General features: G+C 38.8%; 8 protein-coding genes across 8 annotated transcripts; 3 read left to right on the forward strand and 5 right to left on the reverse strand.

The window, feature by feature from the left end:
- Positions 1–246: 246 nt before the first annotated feature.
- Positions 247–1,253, forward strand: V1514DRAFT_329274 (acyl-CoA N-acyltransferase). Its single transcript, XM_066927317.1, has 3 exons — positions 247–847; positions 911–967; positions 1,040–1,253. The coding sequence occupies exons 1-3, from the start codon at positions 456–458 to the stop codon at positions 1,170–1,172; spliced, it is 582 nt and encodes a 193-aa protein (XP_066784019.1). The 5' UTR covers positions 247–455; the 3' UTR covers positions 1,173–1,253.
- A 23-nt stretch (positions 1,254–1,276) lies between these two features.
- V1514DRAFT_305664 (WD40-repeat-containing domain protein) lies at positions 1,277–2,572 on the reverse strand. The gene is made up of 2 exons (XM_066925659.1): positions 2,181–2,572; positions 1,277–2,101 (listed from the first exon to the last, which is right to left on the reverse strand). The coding sequence occupies exons 1-2, from the start codon at positions 2,379–2,381 to the stop codon at positions 1,394–1,396; spliced, it is 909 nt and encodes a 302-aa protein (XP_066784020.1). The 5' UTR covers positions 2,382–2,572; the 3' UTR covers positions 1,277–1,393.
- A 1,900-nt stretch (positions 2,573–4,472) lies between these two features.
- On the reverse strand, positions 4,473–6,411 carry V1514DRAFT_38255 (uncharacterized protein). Its single transcript, XM_066929997.1, has 3 exons — positions 6,337–6,411; positions 4,843–6,287; positions 4,473–4,772 (listed from the first exon to the last, which is right to left on the reverse strand). The coding sequence occupies exons 2-3, from the start codon at positions 6,259–6,261 to the stop codon at positions 4,677–4,679; spliced, it is 1,515 nt and encodes a 504-aa protein (XP_066784021.1). The 5' UTR covers positions 6,262–6,287; positions 6,337–6,411; the 3' UTR covers positions 4,473–4,676.
- Positions 6,412–7,266: 855 nt separating this feature from the next.
- Positions 7,267–12,915, reverse strand: V1514DRAFT_329287 (Mus7/MMS22 family-domain-containing protein). Its single transcript, XM_066927318.1, has 7 exons — positions 12,517–12,915; positions 12,431–12,466; positions 12,177–12,365; positions 8,007–12,126; positions 7,690–7,955; positions 7,484–7,633; positions 7,267–7,430 (listed from the first exon to the last, which is right to left on the reverse strand). The coding sequence occupies exons 1-7, from the start codon at positions 12,658–12,660 to the stop codon at positions 7,302–7,304; spliced, it is 5,034 nt and encodes a 1,677-aa protein (XP_066784022.1). The 5' UTR covers positions 12,661–12,915; the 3' UTR covers positions 7,267–7,301.
- A 366-nt stretch (positions 12,916–13,281) lies between these two features.
- On the forward strand, positions 13,282–14,317 carry V1514DRAFT_329289 (uncharacterized protein). Its single transcript, XM_066927319.1, has one exon. The coding sequence runs from the start codon at positions 13,503–13,505 to the stop codon at positions 14,028–14,030; it is 528 nt and encodes a 175-aa protein (XP_066784023.1). The 5' UTR covers positions 13,282–13,502; the 3' UTR covers positions 14,031–14,317.
- V1514DRAFT_279444 (nucleotide-diphospho-sugar transferase) lies at positions 14,276–15,491 on the reverse strand (the record flags this gene model as incomplete). The annotated part of the gene is made up of 3 exons (XM_066925012.1): positions 14,276–14,840; positions 14,886–15,114; positions 15,170–15,491. The coding sequence occupies 3 exons, from the start codon at positions 15,489–15,491 to the stop codon at positions 14,276–14,278; spliced, it is 1,116 nt and encodes a 371-aa protein (XP_066784024.1).
- Positions 15,492–16,537: 1,046 nt separating this feature from the next.
- V1514DRAFT_329294 (soluble NSF attachment protein) lies at positions 16,538–17,874 on the forward strand. The gene is made up of 6 exons (XM_066927320.1): positions 16,538–16,708; positions 16,794–16,911; positions 16,974–17,096; positions 17,151–17,331; positions 17,382–17,643; positions 17,691–17,874. The coding sequence occupies exons 1-6, from the start codon at positions 16,679–16,681 to the stop codon at positions 17,841–17,843; spliced, it is 867 nt and encodes a 288-aa protein (XP_066784025.1). The 5' UTR covers positions 16,538–16,678; the 3' UTR covers positions 17,844–17,874.
- On the reverse strand, positions 17,793–19,615 carry V1514DRAFT_329296 (CRAL-TRIO domain-containing protein). Its single transcript, XM_066927321.1, has one exon. The coding sequence runs from the start codon at positions 19,572–19,574 to the stop codon at positions 18,045–18,047; it is 1,530 nt and encodes a 509-aa protein (XP_066784026.1). The 5' UTR covers positions 19,575–19,615; the 3' UTR covers positions 17,793–18,044.
- Positions 19,616–19,749: the final 134 nt, after the last annotated feature.

Here is a 19,749-nt window from a genome sequence, read left to right on the forward strand (position 1 = left end):
TGCTAAATTTGTTTGCTCAATGACTGCTACCTTTTTTATTATTATTGTAAATTTGCTATCTTATTTGATACTACGTTTGCTTTACAAGTGTTTATATTATACATATCAGTGGCTATTGAATGTTTGCATAATAATTTATAACAATACTGCTTGCTTATAATGGAATGGTATTTGAATGCCGACCTGTAAATTTGTGCATGTGTAAAGTAACCCGTTTAGTACGCTAAAATCAATTAACTATGAAATGTTCTAAAGTTTATTTTTCTCACAATGTTATAGTGCAAATCATCAACACTTGTTTACACGTTCCATTCGAGTTTGGGATTTATAAATTGGCCGAAAAAAAAAAAAACGACAGGGGTTGGTTATATCAGATTCTACAAAACATTCATCAAATCACGAGGGTTATTATTTTGTGGTAATTAATCTTTTTTTTTTGAACTTCCACATATACCATGAACGTTCGACAAGCAACCGTGGCAGACCTGCCGGGCATGCAAAATGCTAATCTTACCAACCTTCCCGAAAATTACGTACTTAGGTATTATTTATATCATGCGTTAAGTTGGCCTCAGGCATCGTTTGTGGCGTTGGACGCATCGGGGACAAAAGTGGTTGGATACGCGTTGGCAAAGATGGAGGAAGACCCATCCGATGGCATTCAACATGGTCACGTCACAAGTTTGTCAGTCATGAGAACGTACCGGCGGATGGGGATCGCGGCCAAATTAATGAGGTTGTCGCTTAGAGGCTTGGCCGAGAACTATGGTGCCCAATATGTCAGTTTGCATGTTAGAAAATCTAACCGGGCCGCGTTACATCTCTATCGGGATACGTTAGAATTCGAGTAAGTGTTTGGAACTGCTTGTTGACGATTTATCTATTGTTTTAATAAGATTTTTTTTTAAAGAGTGGTAGAGATTGAAAAGGGATACTATGGTGACGGCGAGGATGCTTATTCCATGAAGTAAGAAATTTTGAATTAATGAACTGTCTCAAGGGAGAGAAATTAACAATTTTTTTTTTTTGGTTTATTTAGAAAGGACTTAACCAAGTTAGATGACATTGACGCCGCGATCGATGCAGACGATGATGCGTTCATTATAGAAGCCGTGCAAAATTTAAATCTGAACCAAGACGGCACAATCGTCCAAAAGAAGGAAGCGGCCTAAAAAGTTTTTTTTGTTTTTGTTTTTATTGCGGTTTGTATATATATATATATATATAATTATAACTTTTTTTTAAAGAGATGGTAATACGAGTATGCACAAACTTCAAAAAAAAAAAAAAAAAAAAAATACAAACATTAAATTACTGAAAATAACTCCACAAAAAAAAACGCCAAATCTGTTTACCCAAGGAACATGATCTGAAAAAAAAAAGACGAATAATTTTAAACGTCATTCAACGCAACGCAAACCGCACCTTTATGATGACCATTATATTGACGAATAATGGTACCCGAAGACAATTCCCAAAGTCGGGCGTAGTGATCAGAACATGCGGTGACAAGATAAGCCGAATCTGCACTGAACGCGCAATCCCAAACCCATCGTTGATGACCGGTTAACGTGGTTTCTAATCCGAACCCTTCCGTTGACCAAATCCTGGCCGTATGATCAGCAGAACATGTGGCCAAGTGCTTCACATCGGGCGATAACAGTACTTTTGTGGTGTACTTGGTGTGAGCTCTAAACTTGGTAACCGGATGAAGCGACGTGGTGTCCCTGCTGTTTACCATCTTCCATACGTAACAGTTTCCCTTGTTGTTGCCAGCCACGAGCATGGACCCGTCCGTGGCAACGGACACGCTGCGCACGGGCACGTCGTCCTGTGGTATTAACTGATGCGTGCATGTGTTCTCACCCAGGTCCCATATGCGAACGTTGCCGCCTTCGTCACAACTAATTAACTCTCCCTGATTTGGATGGATCACAACGTCGTTAACCGGAACCTTGTGCTTGTAATTTCGTTGCACCATGGGTGCCCGCATGTCCCATACTTTCACGGTTCCATCCTCCGAAGACGTCACCATCCATTTGCCGTCGCTTTGAAATCCAACAGCGGTGACATTACCGGTGTGACCCTCAAATGTTGTAACCTAAAAATTTTTCCGGTTAATACATGTCAACGGGCTAAACAACGGAAATATTGTAGAGCATAATGCCCACACATCTTACCGGATTCGGATTCGACCCTCGAATATCGTACAGTTTAACGTTCGTTCGACCTGCTGCGGCCAAGAATCTCTTGTCTGGAGTGATTGCTAACCTGTTAACTTGAGAGTCGGGATGCTGAATCGTTCGCTGACATATGCCCGACAAGGCTTCCCAAAACCTGATCGTATGGTCGTAGCCAGCCGAGGCAAGGATTACAGACATTCGCCGATATAGTTGTCGGAAAAAAAAAATAAAAAATAAATATCCCCCCTCCCGTGAATTAAAATACTATTACCAAATCGTAATGGTTTGCCTCGAGGTACGTGCCTCTATATACTTGCGTATATATATATATATTTGGCTAGCCCGGTTGCAACTTCGTCGTTTATGAATTCACAAAGTTCGGTTTCCAAACGCGACTTTTTTTAAAAGATCCCCCGCGCGCACCAAAGGGTTTTTTTTCAATTACTATTTGTTTCGCAGGTTTTCTGATAACATTATGTTCATCTAGTTTAAATATAATCACGATATTAAAATTATATTTATGTGAGTACATTATTTTTTTTTTCTTTTTTCTTTTTTTGGGAACGGCTGTTATATATTTTCACAATGATGGTAATTTGGTAAAAGGTCTGAATAAAAACCATTGCCATATATTTTTTTGCTGAATTCGGAATTTTTTCCAAAAATTAAAAATAAAAAAAAAAAAAACAAAAAAAAACAACATCATATAGCCAGAAGTTTTGTTTAGGATTGATAAAAAAAATAACCATGAATTCGATTTCTTTTAAAAATTAAGTGATACCCTCCTCTCACCTTTCAAATCTTTATCGATTTTCAAGGTTCAAAAATTTATTAAAAAAACTTCAATGTTTTTTTTTTTTTTATTTATTTTTTTGAATCCAGAGGTAATCACACATTGCAATATATATTCTCTATACATGGGACTCATCTGAATAAAAAAAAAATTTTTTTTTTTTTTCAACTCAGATTGTTTGGTCAATGGCAAGAGAAGAAATTTTTTTTTTTCTTTTTCTGTCGAGTTTTATGAGTTATTTTATTTTCAATACAATTCCATTCAAAGACGATTTGAGCTTATGAAAAGGTTTTTTTTATTTTTTTTATTTTATTTTATTTTATTTTTTTTTTTTTGGTGTTTAATCGAGACCGCAAAATTGGCAGCATGAAAGGTTTTATAGTAGTTATTTGATTGGCTACGATTTTAAAACGAAAAAAAAACATTCTGAGTGAATTATCTCAGCGTTTCTACAACACTTGAAAAATAAAATAATTTGATTATTATTAACACTCATTATAGGAAAGGGTATATAGTATTGCGATTTTTATCTTGTTAGAATAGTTGATGATAATACAAGATTTAAATAATTTATAATAAAAAAATTAATGTTACAAAATCTGATTTATAAAAGTAAAATAATACACAAAGTAAATGATAGCTTGGTCATGATTCACCCTGTTCGTCGCCAATCGATTCTTGAGCTTCTTCATCATCATCATGATTTTGGTTGGCAAATGAAATGAATTCTTCAGTTTGGTTAGGCTTTAAGCCAGATGGCTTGCCAAACTTGGGATCCGCATGAATCAAGATTGCCGGCACGGTTTCGGTTTCGCCTTTCCAATATACATCCTCTTCAGGATAGTGATCATCAGGACCAGAATCTGATTGATGAACCAACGGATCCTGAGATTCTTCCTCAATAAACACGTCATCATTATCGTCTTTGTTATTGTCGTCGTTGTCTTTGTAACTTTGCTCTCCATGTCGTTGCCGGGGGCGGGTCTTGCCCCTCTGAGAAAGATATTGCTGAATTTCGAAATCATGTTCTTTATTGTCATCTTGTTTTTGTAATTCATTCTCGTCATCATCATCGTCAGCAAAAATTTCTGCCTCCACATCAGATTCGGGAAGTTCGCTTTGATGATCCGATCCTTCTCCTTGGTACTCGTCGAACGATTCACCATCACCAATTTCATCGTAATAGTCATTATTGTCGTTACTAGCCCCATCAATGGATTCCTCTTCATTGTAATTCGCTTCGTCGTCTTCCGCATCTTCGTCATCACCTTCATCACTACTGCTATCTTCATCAGCCAGCTGTTGATCGTAATAAGATCCGATTAGACTGGATCTAGAAGGCCGCGTAACAACATTAGCGCTTGGGAAATTAGAAACCCATCTCGAAGAAGCCAGTGCAGAAAAACGTTCACTTTTCTCAGATTCATAACCATCTTGATTGTCTGCATGATGTTCTTCTATATATTCATCATCACTAGATAATGAAATCGGGGCAGATTTAGACGTGCCTTCATGATTTCTCTGATTAACAGAAGCAAATTCATTTCCCGAAGACTCTTCGTCGTGATTTTCTTCATCAACCTCTTCATCATTTTCTTCATCAGCCTCTTCATGTTCATGTTCATTTTCGTCAAAATCAAAATGTTCTGACCCTGTTGATGAGCTATATCTGTTTGCAGCATCCATAAACGACACAGATGTTACAGCTTCATCAGACTGAACCTGAAGTTCATCACCGGAAACTGATCCATCGCTTTCGGCATCAAGGTTCTCATCTTTAAGCTCTTCCACAGCCTCTTCAGCCTCGTCATCCTCAAAACGATTAGAAACATGCTCGTCATTGTCATGTGAATCTTCAACACTTGCGATAGCACTCATGTCTGGCGTAAAAGATTGGCTTGCTTCTTCTTCCTCATTTTCATCATCTTTCCGATTTGAGCGTGATACGTTTTGTTCGTATTGCTCTACCTGCTGCAAAACCTGACTAATAACAGAACGCACTGCGCTAGTATCAGTTTCATCATGAAACGAATGCACAGAATCTTGAACATTCAATACTGGATCCACAGGAATAGTTTTGTGCAAAGGCCCGAATGCATCACGATATGACTCGGTCTCAACATGATTACCAAATATTGGGTCAATTGGAATCAAACCTGACTGAGAACCATAATGCGAGGTAAGAAAATCTTGCTCCTCAGCCGTCACGCCTTGCATGGCGGATGATTCATTTTCATCATGATTGTCGAAAATAGCGCTTTCACGATGCCACTCGCTTATATTATACCCGGTCTTGCTTTCATCTAATTTTTCATTTTGATAATTTGTAATTGAATCTGTAATACCATTAAATTCTGGTTCAGGCGCAGTTATGAGTGAAGGATCAATTATGACCTCCGTAACCTCGGGAATATCACTGGATTGAACTTTTTCTTCATTTACTTTGTAATTTTCGTTTGCAGGCTCGGTTAATAAAATTTCATGTTGTTGAGTTTGATTATCTGATTCATCTTGTACTTGCTCAACACTATCAGCAACTACAAATTGATCGAGTGTCGAATCTTGTTGTCTGGTCTCCAATGATTCTATCTGAATGTCATTATCAACGTCACTCCTGAGGTCGCCATTCTCATTTGCATCTTTGATATCTATATTCACTTGAAAATCTTCCTCTTGAATTTCCTTTTCATGTTCATGACGTAAGGGTGAGGTAGATCCATCCACTTGATCAGATTTTCGATGCTTACTTGCACTTTCCTCTTGAATCTCGAGTTCGCGTTTCCTTTTGTCTTCCTGTAGCACTTCGCCCAGCTGTTCAAACACGGTTGACCGTACCTGATCCTTGTCCTCATCAGCAATGACGGATGATGTAAGTTCAAACATGGCTTGTAGCCTTCGATCTTCTGCCTCGATCCATCCATTAAACTCCGTCTCACTTCGGTCGTTCTCGCTTAGAGCACTAAGTGCACGATTTTTAATTCCAGAAATCCAAATTTTAAATGGCGATGATTGATTTTTAGCTCCGTGCTTGCCATCATCTCGGGCAAAAAAGACATTCCTGACTCGGTTAAACCGAAGCGAACCAGGCACTCTCGGTGACAAAGCATATGGACTGTTGAGCGGGGAGCTTGTCAAGCTTCGACTGTACAACAAAGGTGATGCTTCATTAGATTGGAGCCTAAACAAATGACCCTGGTTTAGCGCAAATGGTGGGACACTAGACGTTTGGCGAGTGGGCGTGTACACCTCCGGAGGTTGGCGTACTACGCGTGAACGCGCATCCATAATCAAACAATAATGACTGCCCTAAGCTAGTTACAATTTGCATTCAAGTCTTGAAAAATTTTAAACCGAACATACCTGTACGGCAACAACTTTTAAAAATGATTCTGTTTACGCCACGGCTTGATTTATCACAGATCGGTTCTAAAGTGCTCCTGGATCTTGAGTTTCACACAGCATCGCGTCGTAGAAGTTACTTATATCAATTATAGTCACGTGATATTTACCATCCAAATTTTGGATTAACAGTTCTCATTGTGCCAAAGAAAAAGCTGGTAGTGACATCCACCTACAAAAATAAAATAAATTTTGAATTCCCGGTACAAATTATATAACTAAATTATATAGTTTAGTTATACATTATTATAATATTTTTTAAGACAGAAACATTGTCGCAGGATGTCGATACCTACCCCAAGTATGGGGCACATAGGGAATTTAAGATAATTTTTTTTTTTCAAATGCTTGCGATCCATCGAATATATGTTCATTCTCATCTTATCATCTTTATGGTTATTCATCTCTGAGTTAATGAACAGTCTGACTCTTGGTCATGTCGCGGGCCACCGTCTCCATTCCGCTCGGCATATTCAGACAGCAATATATTCTAAAGTTGTGATATTTGGCAGCTGAAAGTCCTGACAAGTTTTTTTTCGGATGGCGTAGTGGAAAGCAATGTAAAAAACAATACTTTTTAGGTGGTTAATCTCGAGAAATTACCGGCATACTACATAAACCCAGCTCCGGACCCTGTGGTTCATCATAGCAATGGACGGTGTGCTTTGCAAGTTAGACCATGGTTGTGCCTGCAAGTAAAGTGTTCTGGAAAAAGAAACAACGAATGATAAAGTACCTATGAAAAAAATGGGTCAATTTTGATTCGGCAGATAATTTTGTTCTTTTTAACCAAATGGTAAGTTTTTCTGGTGATTTGTCATAACTCGAGAGCGTCAGATGAACGTGTCTTCAGGCACAAAAAATATGTATATATATAACTGATTAACATACAAAGACTTGAAGAGTGAATAAGCAGTCATTCATTTTCAATTGATTAAAGCGTATTCCCTAGCCTTTTCAATTTTCGCAATATAATACATTTCAAACTTTTTTCGTTCTTCCGTCATCATAAACCATTTCCATGCTAAACTTCCATGCAGAAAAAGATTCCAATCCTAAAAACGTCAGCCGCAACTGACAACTGTTTTTTTAAATTCATTGATCTTACCGTATTCGTGCCAGTCACATAGAACTCAGCTAATAATACCCAAATTTCAATCGATCGTTCAATTAATGTATCAGATATCACATGTGAACTGGACAATAAAAAATTTGACAACATTTGCCGAAGAGAACGAGACACGGATTCAAACATAACCTAAAAAAAATCATCATTAGGCCATAGATTAAATCTGCAAAAATTAGTCCACATACAGTTGACAATTGCTTTCGGCTTTCCTTTAGCTGCATCTGATTTTCCATTTCAAAAAATTGTTCATCCAAACTGTCATCTCCGTACGATGATTCTTGAGTTAACGATATATTTTTCAATATGGTTCCGACACTCTGATCAAAACTGTTCTTCAGCAATTTGACAGCTTTTTCGCAGACCTTGATCATATCTTCTAAAATTTGAAGGGCGTCTAACACAACCTTTTGAGATAGATTCATACCAAGATCAAGTATTTCGCTAGGTTGTACTACTATTGTTAGGCAAGAGCATGTTTGTCAAAATTCAAATTTAAACTTACCGACTCCAATGATTGCCAGAGCCTGATCGACAGTTTGAATCAGATTCGTAGTATTCAAAAGCACTTTTACATATTTCAAAGAATCTCGTAGCAAGCTCTCATATCCCTTCATATTTAACCGTCGCAAAGTTATCTCATCGTATGATAATCCTTGAACATTGCTCTCTAGTTTCAAATAATCTTCCAAACTGCACTTCATCAAATCATGATACCACGATCCAGTTTCAGTGAGTAGTTCATTAGATCTGAGTTGCAAGCGAGTAATAAAGTACCATGTTTTGACACTTAAAATCCGGGCCTGCGTATGAGCTTCTGCTAATAAAATGACATCTCTGAACTGTTCAACCATCGGGCGATTGCTTGGAGGCGCAGCCCAGAATAAAGTAAGCAGAAGACTAAAAGTATTTTCAAGAATTTCCAGATCGGTCATTCCGAGTTCCTTGTCTCGTGGATAAGCACGTCCATTCAGAGGAGTCACTAAGCCAACTAAACCAGACAATACCCGTGACTGATCACTAATAGATTGAATCCTCTGGGCCAATAGTTTTAGAAAAATGTGAAAAATGGTATCCGACGTTGACAACACAAGTGTATTATCGCGATCTTGCAAAAAATCTGGAAAGCCAATTCCAGAATCAAATTTCAAATTCAAAAACTTTCGTTTAGAAAAAAACCGATACATCATTGTAACTAGTCCCTTGGGACTTTCCCAATTCCAAGTCGTAACCAGAGTAAGGCAACGTGAAAAACATGCGCGACAGTAAGTTCCAAATTCAACAGTATCCGTGCTTTCTGTAGGTGCTACGAGAAGTGTAGACACCATTTGCTCGATAGCACTCCAGTTTTCCTTGCCAGAGCCTAATTGCGCAATGCCCAAACTGTTGAACTGATAAAGTGGACAAATGGTAAATGTAGCATACCAAATTCGCTCATATGAGTCAATGTTAAAGCCGACTAAAATCGATTTGATGTCTAATACTTCATAAAGAGCATCCCAAAAGCTGGGAATCTCAACATCATGAAGCGAATGAGCTGCGTCAAATGTATGTATCGTCATGACCCAAATTTCCACAAAGACACATTCTTTACCAACTTCTAATCCAATTCTACTGCGATACGTACGAAGAAACTTATACAAGTCGTCAATTCCGTACCGCAGCATAACTTGAATCAATAACCGACCAGCACTTTTAAATTCTCGTTCGAGCGCTAAATGAGAGTAATCAAAATCACAATCATGAAGTATGTTATCAATTTGAAAAAGATACAAAAGCTGGAAGGCCAATAAATAAAACGCAATACTGGAATAACTCTGAATTCTACCATGAAATTGCGTAAACAACTCACTAATTCGTAAAGTTATCCTCTTAAGAACTAAAGCAAACTTGACCACATTGTCATAACGCTCCTTGTTCAACATTATTCTAATATATCTTGAAACAAATATTGCAAAATCATAAGCTTCTTGTTGTCGTTCATCACTCACTTTTTCTTGACTGTGCTGTTCAGCAAGAGCCCAATCAAGAACAATGCCAAACCCAGCTTCAAGCTCTTCCAACAATTGCTGTTCAACTCTTTTCCAAACAAAGCACTTCGACGGATTTTCAAATATAAATGATAGTAAATTAATATTTTCATTCCCTATTTCGCTTGTTATTCTTAGTGCTTTATTAAAAGCACCACTTCCAATAAATGTGGTTGACTTAAACTTAGTCTCAGCTCTTAAAGGCAGCACATCAAATGTAACGGAAAAATTCAAAACTCGAAAATTAAACTCATTGATAGCCACCTGTTCAGATACCGTTGTCTCTTGCAAATGTGGCTGCCTATAAATATGTTCTGGTTCATTAGACTCAGGATCATCAGGAATAACGATTGGAGACAGCATGGTGTTGTCAAAATCCGGAGCAGAATGTGCTCGTTCTGTTCTGATATACTGTCTCGGCGATTGCATTGATTTCTTGCGACCTTTTCGGGAACTATCACCACGTGGTGTTGTTTGTAAGTTGGCTTGCGCATTCAAATCTCGCACATGTCGGTTGACTGAAGGCTGACGAGATTCAAAAAATTCATCAAGCCTAACGTCACGACGGCGAATAGCAAAAGACTCTGGATCCACGCGTTCATCTATTTCGTGAAATAGACGTCGTATTCGCGGCACAAGAGGTGGACCCATAATTTGTCGGACGCCTTGTTGCGGAGGCACCATGGCGACTATTCCTAAGGGAAGTTTCCGCAATGCAAACCGATTATTCGGTTCTTTATCCTCTGCAGCTTGGACTGATGATCCCTCTTGAATTTTATCCGCTGGATTTGATTTTTCAAATACGCAAGACGCAGTTTGAAAAGCTTCGTGAGAACCCTCTCTCCATCTCTGCAACACGGTTGAGACAGTATCATCGTCAGAATCATTTTCAAACTCGAAAAATTTGTTAACTGGAGGTCCTCTACCAAAATCATCTCGCCTTGCTACCTGCCTTGCCGCAATCCTCATGAACTGCGGAGGTGACTTTGGCGTGTCTCTCGTACTAGCGATATAGGCATCTATTAAGCCAATTTTAGGCTGTGAATTTGATTCATGGCGTGACTTATTTCGCGCATGCTTTTGTGCGTTTTTTGTGCGTTTTTTGTTTGCCTTTAGATGTGACTGGTGTTTGTGAGTTTTCCTGGCTGGCTTGTCACTATTAATAGAAGAAATACTTCTTGCTTTAACTGACCGACTGTACATCGGATCAATCCGCTCATTAACCTCTAAAATATCGGAACTATCGTCGTTTAAAACAGAAGATTGTCTTATAATGTGATTTTGACCCGGCTCATTGTCATCAGATTCAGAATCAGGATCTCCTTGAAAACTTGTACTGACGTTAAACCCCGGTATTCTCATTTTCCTTCTCGCCACGCCTTTTCGATTCTCACTGAATGGTTGAGCAACGTTGTGTAATCGCATTGTTTTTGTCTTTTCTTGATGCCGGGCTTGATCTAATGTCAAAAATGATGGCGGAAGAACTCCTCTAATCTTCTTTTTTAATCTTTCAAGTTCCAACGCAGATGATGAACTTGATATACTTGAATCTGAATCACCATCTATATCTTTTTCTTCTTCTTCATTATCATCATTCTCTGATAAATAAGTCAGTGGAAGATCAGGTTGTCTCTGCATGCGTCTAATTACATCATCAAATTCAATCTCATCATCACCGTATTCAGACGTCAAAGGTGGAGGCGTGGGTGGTAACAAATTCATTGTGTGTTCAGTGAGTTGTGATGATGAATGGACAGGAGTACTAGGTCTCCTTCTTTGAGCATACAATTGAGCAGATCGTGAACTCGCTGGAGAGGTTGGAAATTCATATATATCAGACAAAGTATTTTTACTTTTTGATGACAACTGAGAAACCGATTTAGTCTGTTTGCCGCGCATGCGGGAGCTTGAAATATGAGCCCTTTCTTGTAATGTAGAACGCAGAGGTCTTTGTGAAACAGTGTCAATCTCAGATTCGGCTTCGATGGTTTGCGATTGAGACGTAGTCTCATTGCTGCTTTGATTATCCTGTGATAATGATAAAGGTTCATATCGCGTGTCGTTTATCCCAGCTGCCAGTGCAACACGTTTATCCACAGAAACTCGTACTGGTCTTATCCCACCTTGTTTCAATGCCATCTCATATACGTGACGTTCAAATTGATATGGATGTAGCTGAGCGTCTGTACGTTGTCGAAGAGCCATATGACGAGAAGAACCATGATTAAAAACATCTTGATCAACAGAGGCGAGTTGCAATGAAGAAGTGACAGATGGTAATGGACCCGATGTCTCTGAAAGTGACGATTGTGCATTATCTGAAGTTTGTGGTTTTGGTGGAATGTCTGGCATGCTTGTGGATGCCTGTGTTGATTCCGCGGTCGAGTAAAAAGGAAGCGGCTTCAAGTTTAATAGAGAATTGAAATTTGCATCATCAATTTCCGACAAGTCAGATACGCTAGTCAACGGACTAGATACAACAGACTCACGTCTATGATCTGCATTACGTGTCGGCGAATCTAAGGGCAGCCCATCATTTGATATCCTTGAAGAACTGCTGCGGGACTCCGTTACGATTTGAGGGGATGAAAGTAACTAGACAGTCAGAAATACATGTTTAAAGTAATCAAAACCATCTCACTTACAGCATATTTCAATGAAGTTGGCGTACTTTCTCGGTTGGAGGAGTTTGGAATTAGAGCATTTTTTGAAGTCGGTCTATCGGAACTAATGATGTTGGTAATATCACGCATTTGGGCTGACTCCAATGCATCAAGCCATTGTCTAATGTCTTCAGATTTCTGGAATTCTTCCCGAGGGTCAAATATTTTCCGCTATCACAACTTATTAGCGTCTAATTTGATTATTATTAATTTTTTTTTTTTGAAATCCAACAAACCTTCTGAGCTGTTACGTTCCGTCTCTTATAAGGTCCCTAAAATAATCTATTAGTCTCATAACTGTCATTAGCAGCATATAACTTACTCTGGTACGATTACCAAGTGGTAAAAAATTTAATTCATCAGATTCAGAATCGTCGAAATTTTGATCAACTGTTACTTCTCCCACCTCGTCTTCGGAACCGTCATACACGGAGTCGTCAACCGTGTACCCATCAGATCGCGTCATTAATGATTCATTTATTCACGCATGTTGCAGTAAAAAAACACTTATAAGCAGACTCTTAATAATCCTATATACTAATTTTTGCAACAGCTTATGAGCAGCTCAAAGACGTTATTGTATTTACCGCGTTGTTCTCACTTGTAGAGCCAACTTTGGGACGCGTTTGTTTGGTAACCAAAAGAGCGCGTTGAATTTTAGTTACGTCTTACTAAGCGCGACATTTAAAACTGATGGTCATCAAAATATATTATTTCCGCTTACGAAAAAGATAAAGAAAGACGGAAACTGGCTGTTCAGTAAAACCATGGATACTTATGTGAATAGAGCGGTCATCCGCTGATGGACGATGTCATAAGCGCTTGCGCTAATGAATCACTTTATTTTCAAGGCCGGCTTAATTATAGGAACGACTGGTAAACAACGGCAAGTCAATCATTGGGACCCAGATCTCGACTTCCTAGTGACGGTGACTTTTTTGTTGATAATTTATAATGAATAACGGTAATTATTTGCAATTAGAGCAGTGCTGGGAAGATAAAGGCGACTGATACCATGGAAGATTAGTGAGTGTGAGAGCGCAAGGTTTAAAAGTCCGTATGAATATTAAATAGTCGGCATGCTAGTCCAATGAATAAAAAAAATTTCATTACCAAATTGGATTTTTTATTTGGCTTTCTGTTCTTCGTATGAAGAGGAGCCAAATTCAGTAACAATTGTATACATTTTGTAATCATGTTTTGGGTGTCTTTTTACGCCGACCTTGCCCTCCTGAGCCCAGAATTAAGTCTTTTTTAAATGGGGGGTGGAGATTTGTCTGTAACTACAGATTGCTAACAGTTATCATCATGTACCTACGCATGCGATCAGACATTCACCGTGTTTTCGGACAAGCCTTCTGTATAAAGAGTAATGGTCGAGTGAAATTTTTTCAGTCATGGTTACGCATTCGTCAGTTCAGTACGAAAATAACCTCCTTACAACAATTAGATGAAATACTTTCAGCACCAACATGGAAAATTTCATCATTGGTTCCAGATCCATCAAGGCAAAAATTAGAAAAAAATTTCACGTCTGATACATTAAGAAGGCTACTGCGCCACTCCGGCCTGCAGTTTCCTCGGGATGAAAAAGAAGAGCTCAAAATGCTTAACGATTTACAACGCCAGCTTGGATTCGTTGACCATGTGCAAGACGTGGATACAACTGGAATCGAACCATTGAATAGAATTGGAGAGGATGGAATAGAAATCACGTGGGAAGATGTTCAGCGCGAAGAAGGAAAAGTGGAAGAATGGCAACCAAAGAAGATAGCTAGCAAGATGGATAGAGGATTTTATGTTCTCAATGAGCCATCACGGGAAGAAGGTAGTTAGACTACATGAAATGAATGGTACATGAATATCGGCGTTATTTTGTTTAATACCATAAATTTGAATTATTACTTCTATTTATTTTCCAAGTTTTATGTTGGAACCTAGATCGGCCCCTATCTACACCGGACAAGAAGTCCTTAACGCTATATACACAATGAAAAAGTAAATGTTAACTACTTTTTAAACTCCAGCGCTTTCCATGCAATGTACCCAAAAAAAATTTTTTTTAACAAGAAATTGAATGTTTAATAATGAGGCCGATATGGTTGAGAGCCTAAGCTGCGACCAGAAATCTTAAACCAACGAGGCAAGCAGCTAAAAACATGCTCATCAAAGGACTCATCTCTATTACACAAGCAACGGCCTGAATAATAAGATTCGTCATCCGTAGGACAACGGAGCCATGGGCTATGTTTATAGCCAATATCTGCAAAATGGTGTATGCGATCCTTAGGGAGGAACAGCGCAGCTGCTATTGAATGAACCGGAGCATCTCCCCAACGTTCATAATAGAACCCACCTTCTTCATCAAGCCATTGAAAATATTTTTCATATGCCTCACTTCTCCAAAAATTCAAATCGGCAATCTCAAAGTTACTCCAAAAATGACAATTATTATACTCGCCTTCAAGACCTTTGTTGTCATCGACAATGAAATCAATCGCGTTCTCTTTTGCGATGTATTTAGGATATTTCTGAGCAAAACGCTGAGTTGCATCCCAAAGAGTAGGAATTGTGGCTGGATACTCAGGCATTCCAATAACAAAGGAATAAGCTTTGTTATTGTCTTTCATAAATTTAAAAGGATCACTAAACGGTTAGGCAATTTCTTGCAATTCCACAACAGATACTTACTAATTCAGATCGCAATAAAATTCAATACTAGGCTCGACCCGCCAATACCAGTCATACTGCATAAGCAATGGGTGCTTAAAGAAGAATCCAGAGTTGAATCTGCACATGTGGCGATATGTAACAGAACCACCGTAGATTACTTCATTTTTTTCCATATCAGCCATACTTTGGCGCGCTCTAACTTTATCAATATGATCTGGCCATGACCAATGCTCTTTGGGAACGAGACCTGGACTGAAGTTAGCACATTAAGAGTTTGTGTTTATTAATGAAAACCATTGTACCATATTCTGTAGCACCTGACGCCATTCCTGAAGTCAACTGCATGAATTCTTCAGTAAACGGTTCGTCATTCAAAAAAGTCCAAGGGTAGCGAAAGCGCCTGTTAAATCTGTCTTCAATTTGCCTCATGCTGCTCAATGCGTCATCAATCTCGAAATTTCGAACCAACATCACCAGCGACGCGTTTTGTCGAGGCGGGTCAGGATCACAATAGATTTTCCTTTTTCGCCTTTGTAATGGTTCTTGAGATAGTTTCTGCTGCAACTTCTGTTGGTCTGCTTTCTTGACCTTTTCAGGAGTCGTGGAATAAAGTAGAATGCACATTCCCAAAATAATAAGGGCAATGATTATAACAAGTATCCGTAGACGATTTGGTTTTTGCCTCTGTCTTTTGTATTTTAAAAATGGACTATCAAAGTCTCGTTCTTGAGTTTCACTAAATGCATCATTGAAGGGCATTTTCGATGATTGCAGACATGAATATACTCGTTACTGTTTGCAGAACCTGACGGGCGCGATTCTAAGTTGATTAAAGCGAATCTAGAACCACGAAGATAATTTTTGAAGCCAAATAGCTTGTAAGAGAATTGATAATCGTTACAGTGATGCTTCCTCCTTAGTTTGGTGGTGAATAAATCTTCAATGCGTGTACAATTCAATTCACACAAAAAGTATATTTATTATATTTAGCGTAACTATGGAGTACCCCACCACTTTCGCATCGATGCTCACGTGCAAGGCATGTGAACTACGGACAGTACAACAAAAACAAGCTTTTTATCATATCGACCCTTCTTAATGAAAATGAAAGCCATGTATAATCACAATTATGCGTGCTACGAAGTAATAAATATAACAATAAACACCTGAATGACCATTGGCCAACCCCCTGTTCTCTTATATATGAAACGGGAGAAACTATGGGCACACTTATTTTTGAACCTTATAGACTGCTTCATGCAGCTACATGCAAGCTTATTCATTGGAGGTGATATAGCCAGCGACTTGCCGTCAGTCCTTTCAATTAAACCGCATATCAACACAGCAATGACGTTTATGATGCGGCATATGTATATATCGGTAATGCTCAACGAGTATTGGAGGGGTAATATGTCACTCAGGCAAACAAACCTACGAAGCACTCCTCCATTTTTAAGTTCAACGAGGCAATGGAGAGAATCAATGCGAGTTTTTCATCCCTCATTGCTACTCTTTTTTGCCCTTCGACTGTCCTTGAATTGACAAATATAGATTTAATTTATGCGTATGAGTTATTGTAAATATCCTTTATTGAGCATCACGGTGCTTTAAATTCCCGGTCATAAACTTATCTGGTATACGGTAGTATAACTGTAGCGCATAATGATATATGCAGCACTAATTGCGTATTGTTTCGTTACTTATGCCATTTGATCATGACGATTAAGGTCACACGTCCGCCACGTATATACTACAACCTACCGACAACCAATTAATTCAAATAACAACACCGCTTTAGATATCTGGATAGCATGGCAGATGCGCAGTCACTACTAGCTAAGGTCAGTGAAGTATAGTGTTATTTTTGTTTTTCAAAAAAGCTAACCATGTTCTTTTTTTTCTGTTTATTTTTTTGTTTTGTTTCAGGCTGACAAGAAAGCCACATCAACTGGGCCATTCGGGCTGTTTGCCAGCAGCTCAAGATTTGAAGAGGCCGGCGATTTATATATCGAGGCTGCTAATGCATTTAAAATAATTAAGGATTGTATGCGTATTATGTTGTTTTTATTATTTGATTTATAGACCAAAGACTAACACTATCTTTAGTGCAATCAGCTGGAAGGACGTTCGAGAAAGCTGCACAGATGCAGCTAAAGTCCGATGCCAAAGATGAGGCAGCAAACACATACATAGAAGCATATAAGTCGTACAGAAAAATAGACCCTCAAGGTGTGTGCGTTTAATTGTATTGAAATTGTATCGTATATTGACAAGGACTTGTAGAGGCTGCCAGAGTTCTCATTCAAGCGTTAACACTATTCACCCAAAGAGGCCAATTTCGCCGAGCGGCCACATACAAGCAAGATTTAGCTACTTTATATGAAACTGAACTTGATGACCTGGACCGTGCTATGGATGCCTACGACGAAGCTGGAGAGTGGTTCTCAAATGATCAAGCGGAATCGTAAGTCAGCATCGCGTTGGATATTATATACTAAACTAATCGATACATAGGTTAGCGAATAAGGCATGGCTAAAAGTTGCTGAGATTGCGGCATTGAAGGAAGATTACACAAGAGCCATTGCAAAATTCGAGCAAGTGGCTAGAATCAGCTTGGGCAACAACCTAGCAAAATGGAGTTTAAAAGATTACCTATTCAAGGCAGGCCTATGTCATATCGCTAATAAAGATATTATAGCTGCTAAAAGAGCAGTTGAGGAATACGTGGATCTGGATCCAACTTTCTTGAATACCCGAGAACACAATCTTTTGAATGTATGTGTAACAATTCAACCCAGGTTATCATTACTGACTCATCATAGGATGTCATTTCAGCCGTTGAAGATGGAGATCAAGAAAGGTTTACTGATAAAATATTTGAGTTTGATCAGTTTTCTAAGTTGGATAAATGGAAAACAACAATTCTGCTCAGAATTAAGAATTCAATTCAAGAAGAGGAAGATAACATTTTGTAAATTAAAATACATAATACATCGTTATTATACCGAAAATTTCATATTAATAATTATTGTTGAAGCCGTTTATTCTCCGCTGCATTGCAAGACTAAAGATGACCATGACGACATAACCGCTTGAACAATAAATATACAAAAAATTTCAAACACAAACACAAACACAAACGTTATATAGATATATATATATTGTATCGATTATTCTTATTTTTGCAAATTTATGTATCCTACTCTATCATACACTGTCTTTGCTCTAAGGTATGGGTCAATATTGACATAATCTTCCCGAAGACGTTTTGCGATTTCATTTCTAGCATTTCTAAATTCACTTGAAGTCGAAAAAATCCATGACCAAGTGGCGTCTTCGTACTCCCTCACTATTTTTTCCCGCTCTTCAAGCAGCTTCTCACGAGTCTCTGAATCGTTCAGGAGATCATCCTCGCCAGCCACAGGCTCAATGTATTTATATTCCCAATCATTTGTGCCACCCAGTTCCTTCCATATTTTCTCTTTGGGCAAAAACTTGGCAAGATCATCAGGCGAGCGTGCAAAATGAATTTTCGACGCGACAACAGGATCAAGCCAACCTTTAATGATGTTCCAGATTCCTTGGAAAATCCAGGGAGCCTTGTACACTAGACAAATACCCAAACTCTCTGGGTAATGTGCTTCAAAACATTTAATCATAAACTTTACTGGTGCATAGTCCATATTAGCAAGGGAAAAATCACTAAGATCAAAAATGACAGTGGCGGTATCAACCGGATCCTTAAGACACATCCGTGCGGTTTCCATAACGTAGATAGTATATCGATTGAGAGCATCTTCAGATTGATCTCCTTGCTTGTGTAACCGAGCACGAACAGTACATATGGGCCTGCCAGATATATCTGTTCCATGCAGATATGACTTGCCAAGCCGAATCTGTTTCATAAATCCTTCGTCGTGCTCAGCAATCGCTGCGCCTTCACCTTTAAACACAATAGACTCAACATTCATTTCCTTTAGCCTCCAATGCATCGTAGAAATCATCATAACAAGTGCCTTTTTCACGTCCCATTTACGAGCACGTAAAAACCTTAGTAATAATCCATCAGGATGATCTGCTTTGACCATACTCCAAAATGCTACACGCAATTCATCTGGAGTCATCTCCGAAATTGCAGTTTTGAATTGTTTTGTTTGCCCGTATTTGTCATCGTCATCAATGCCAATTGTGCTTCCACTCTTAGTTGATGATTTTTCTTTGTCATCCTTCTTTTCTTTCTTTCGTAAAAAGCCTAATCGTTTCTTTTTCTTTTGGTCCACACCATCCTCCTCAGCGGGCTCTGAAGGTGCTGAGATACCATTCGTTGATATAATGCTCGTTGATACTGACAGCTTCGAAGACTCAAGTAGCGCAGGCGGGGGAGATACTCCAAATGTCTTGTGAACAAGAATCCACAGCTCCTTCAGCTTGGCTTCCTGCTCCGGAGTCAAATTTCCCGGTCTTGCAGGCAATTGAGCGTCAGGCATTATGTCAAATGGAGGATTAAGGGCAATAAACCAGTCAGGTGGAGGAAACTTCTCTTGGTGTTGTTGGCGAGCGGCAAGAGCGGACGCCGGTCGAAGATCTTTCAAACGCTTTGGAGAGTTTGACCCGTCTGAATAAGTAAAAAAAAGGACTGGAGCTGCACGAAAGACTGTTACAATTGAATATATTTGCTTTGCTGCGGCAAAAAAACGAAAGACCATGAACCAATGTAGAGAGGCCGATGAAGAGGCGAAATTAAAATTGCCAGATAAGGAACGTCTTAATTTTCGCCAAACTTCAAAGGCGAAGTTTCTAAAACAGCCGGGTAATGGTTTCCGTGGCAACACCTTTCTCCCAATATAAACGCGTCGCGAATCCGCATCAGGACATCCCCAT

Source organism: Lipomyces japonicus (genome assembly GCF_038497905.1).
Source record: "Lipomyces japonicus strain CBS 7319 unplaced genomic scaffold V1514scaffold_14, whole genome shotgun sequence".
Taxonomy (NCBI): domain Eukaryota; kingdom Fungi; phylum Ascomycota; class Lipomycetes; order Lipomycetales; family Lipomycetaceae; genus Lipomyces; species Lipomyces japonicus.

What these genes read in the sequence shown, in the direction of transcription:
- V1514DRAFT_329274 (XM_066927317.1), top strand. Translation starts at nt 456, where the DNA reads ATGAACGTTCGACAAGCAACCGTGGCAGACCTGCCGGGCATGCAAAAT. An exon ending in CGGGATACGTTAGAATTCGA is followed by an intron (nt 848 to 910) that starts GTAAGTGTTTGG and finishes TTTTTTTTAAAG; the next exon opens with AGTGGTAGAGATTGAAAAGG. An exon ending in GAGGATGCTTATTCCATGAA is followed by an intron (nt 968 to 1,039) that starts GTAAGAAATTTT and finishes TGGTTTATTTAG; the next exon opens with AAAGGACTTAACCAAGTTAG.
- V1514DRAFT_305664 (XM_066925659.1), bottom strand. Translation starts at nt 2,381, where the DNA reads ATGTCTGTAATCCTTGCCTCGGCTGGCTACGACCATACGATCAGGTTT. An exon ending in GAGGGTCGAATCCGAATCCG is followed by an intron (nt 2,102 to 2,180) that starts GTAAGATGTGTG and finishes AAAAATTTTTAG; the next exon opens with GTTACAACATTTGAGGGTCA.
- V1514DRAFT_38255 (XM_066929997.1), bottom strand. Translation starts at nt 6,261, where the DNA reads ATGGATGCGCGTTCACGCGTAGTACGCCAACCTCCGGAGGTGTACACG. An exon ending in CGCCAGACATGAGTGCTATC is followed by an intron (nt 4,773 to 4,842) that starts GCAAGTGTTGAA and finishes ACGAGGCTGAAG; the next exon opens with AGGCTGTGGAAGAGCTTAAA.
- V1514DRAFT_329287 (XM_066927318.1), bottom strand. Translation starts at nt 12,660, where the DNA reads ATGACGCGATCTGATGGGTACACGGTTGACGACTCCGTGTATGACGGT. An exon ending in CACTTGGTAATCGTACCAGA is followed by an intron (nt 12,467 to 12,516) that starts GTAAGTTATATG and finishes AGATTATTTTAG; the next exon opens with GGACCTTATAAGAGACGGAA. An exon ending in CAACTTCATTGAAATATGCT is followed by an intron (nt 12,127 to 12,176) that starts GTAAGTGAGATG and finishes CTGACTGTCTAG; the next exon opens with TTACTTTCATCCCCTCAAAT.
- V1514DRAFT_329289 (XM_066927319.1), top strand. Translation starts at nt 13,503, where the DNA reads ATGTACCTACGCATGCGATCAGACATTCACCGTGTTTTCGGACAAGCC.
- V1514DRAFT_329294 (XM_066927320.1), top strand. Translation starts at nt 16,679, where the DNA reads ATGGCAGATGCGCAGTCACTACTAGCTAAG. An exon ending in CGCAGTCACTACTAGCTAAG is followed by an intron (nt 16,709 to 16,793) that starts GTCAGTGAAGTA and finishes GTTTTGTTTCAG; the next exon opens with GCTGACAAGAAAGCCACATC. An exon ending in GAGAACACAATCTTTTGAAT is followed by an intron (nt 17,644 to 17,690) that starts GTATGTGTAACA and finishes GACTCATCATAG; the next exon opens with GATGTCATTTCAGCCGTTGA.
- V1514DRAFT_329296 (XM_066927321.1), bottom strand. Translation starts at nt 19,574, where the DNA reads ATGGTCTTTCGTTTTTTTGCCGCAGCAAAGCAAATATATTCAATTGTA.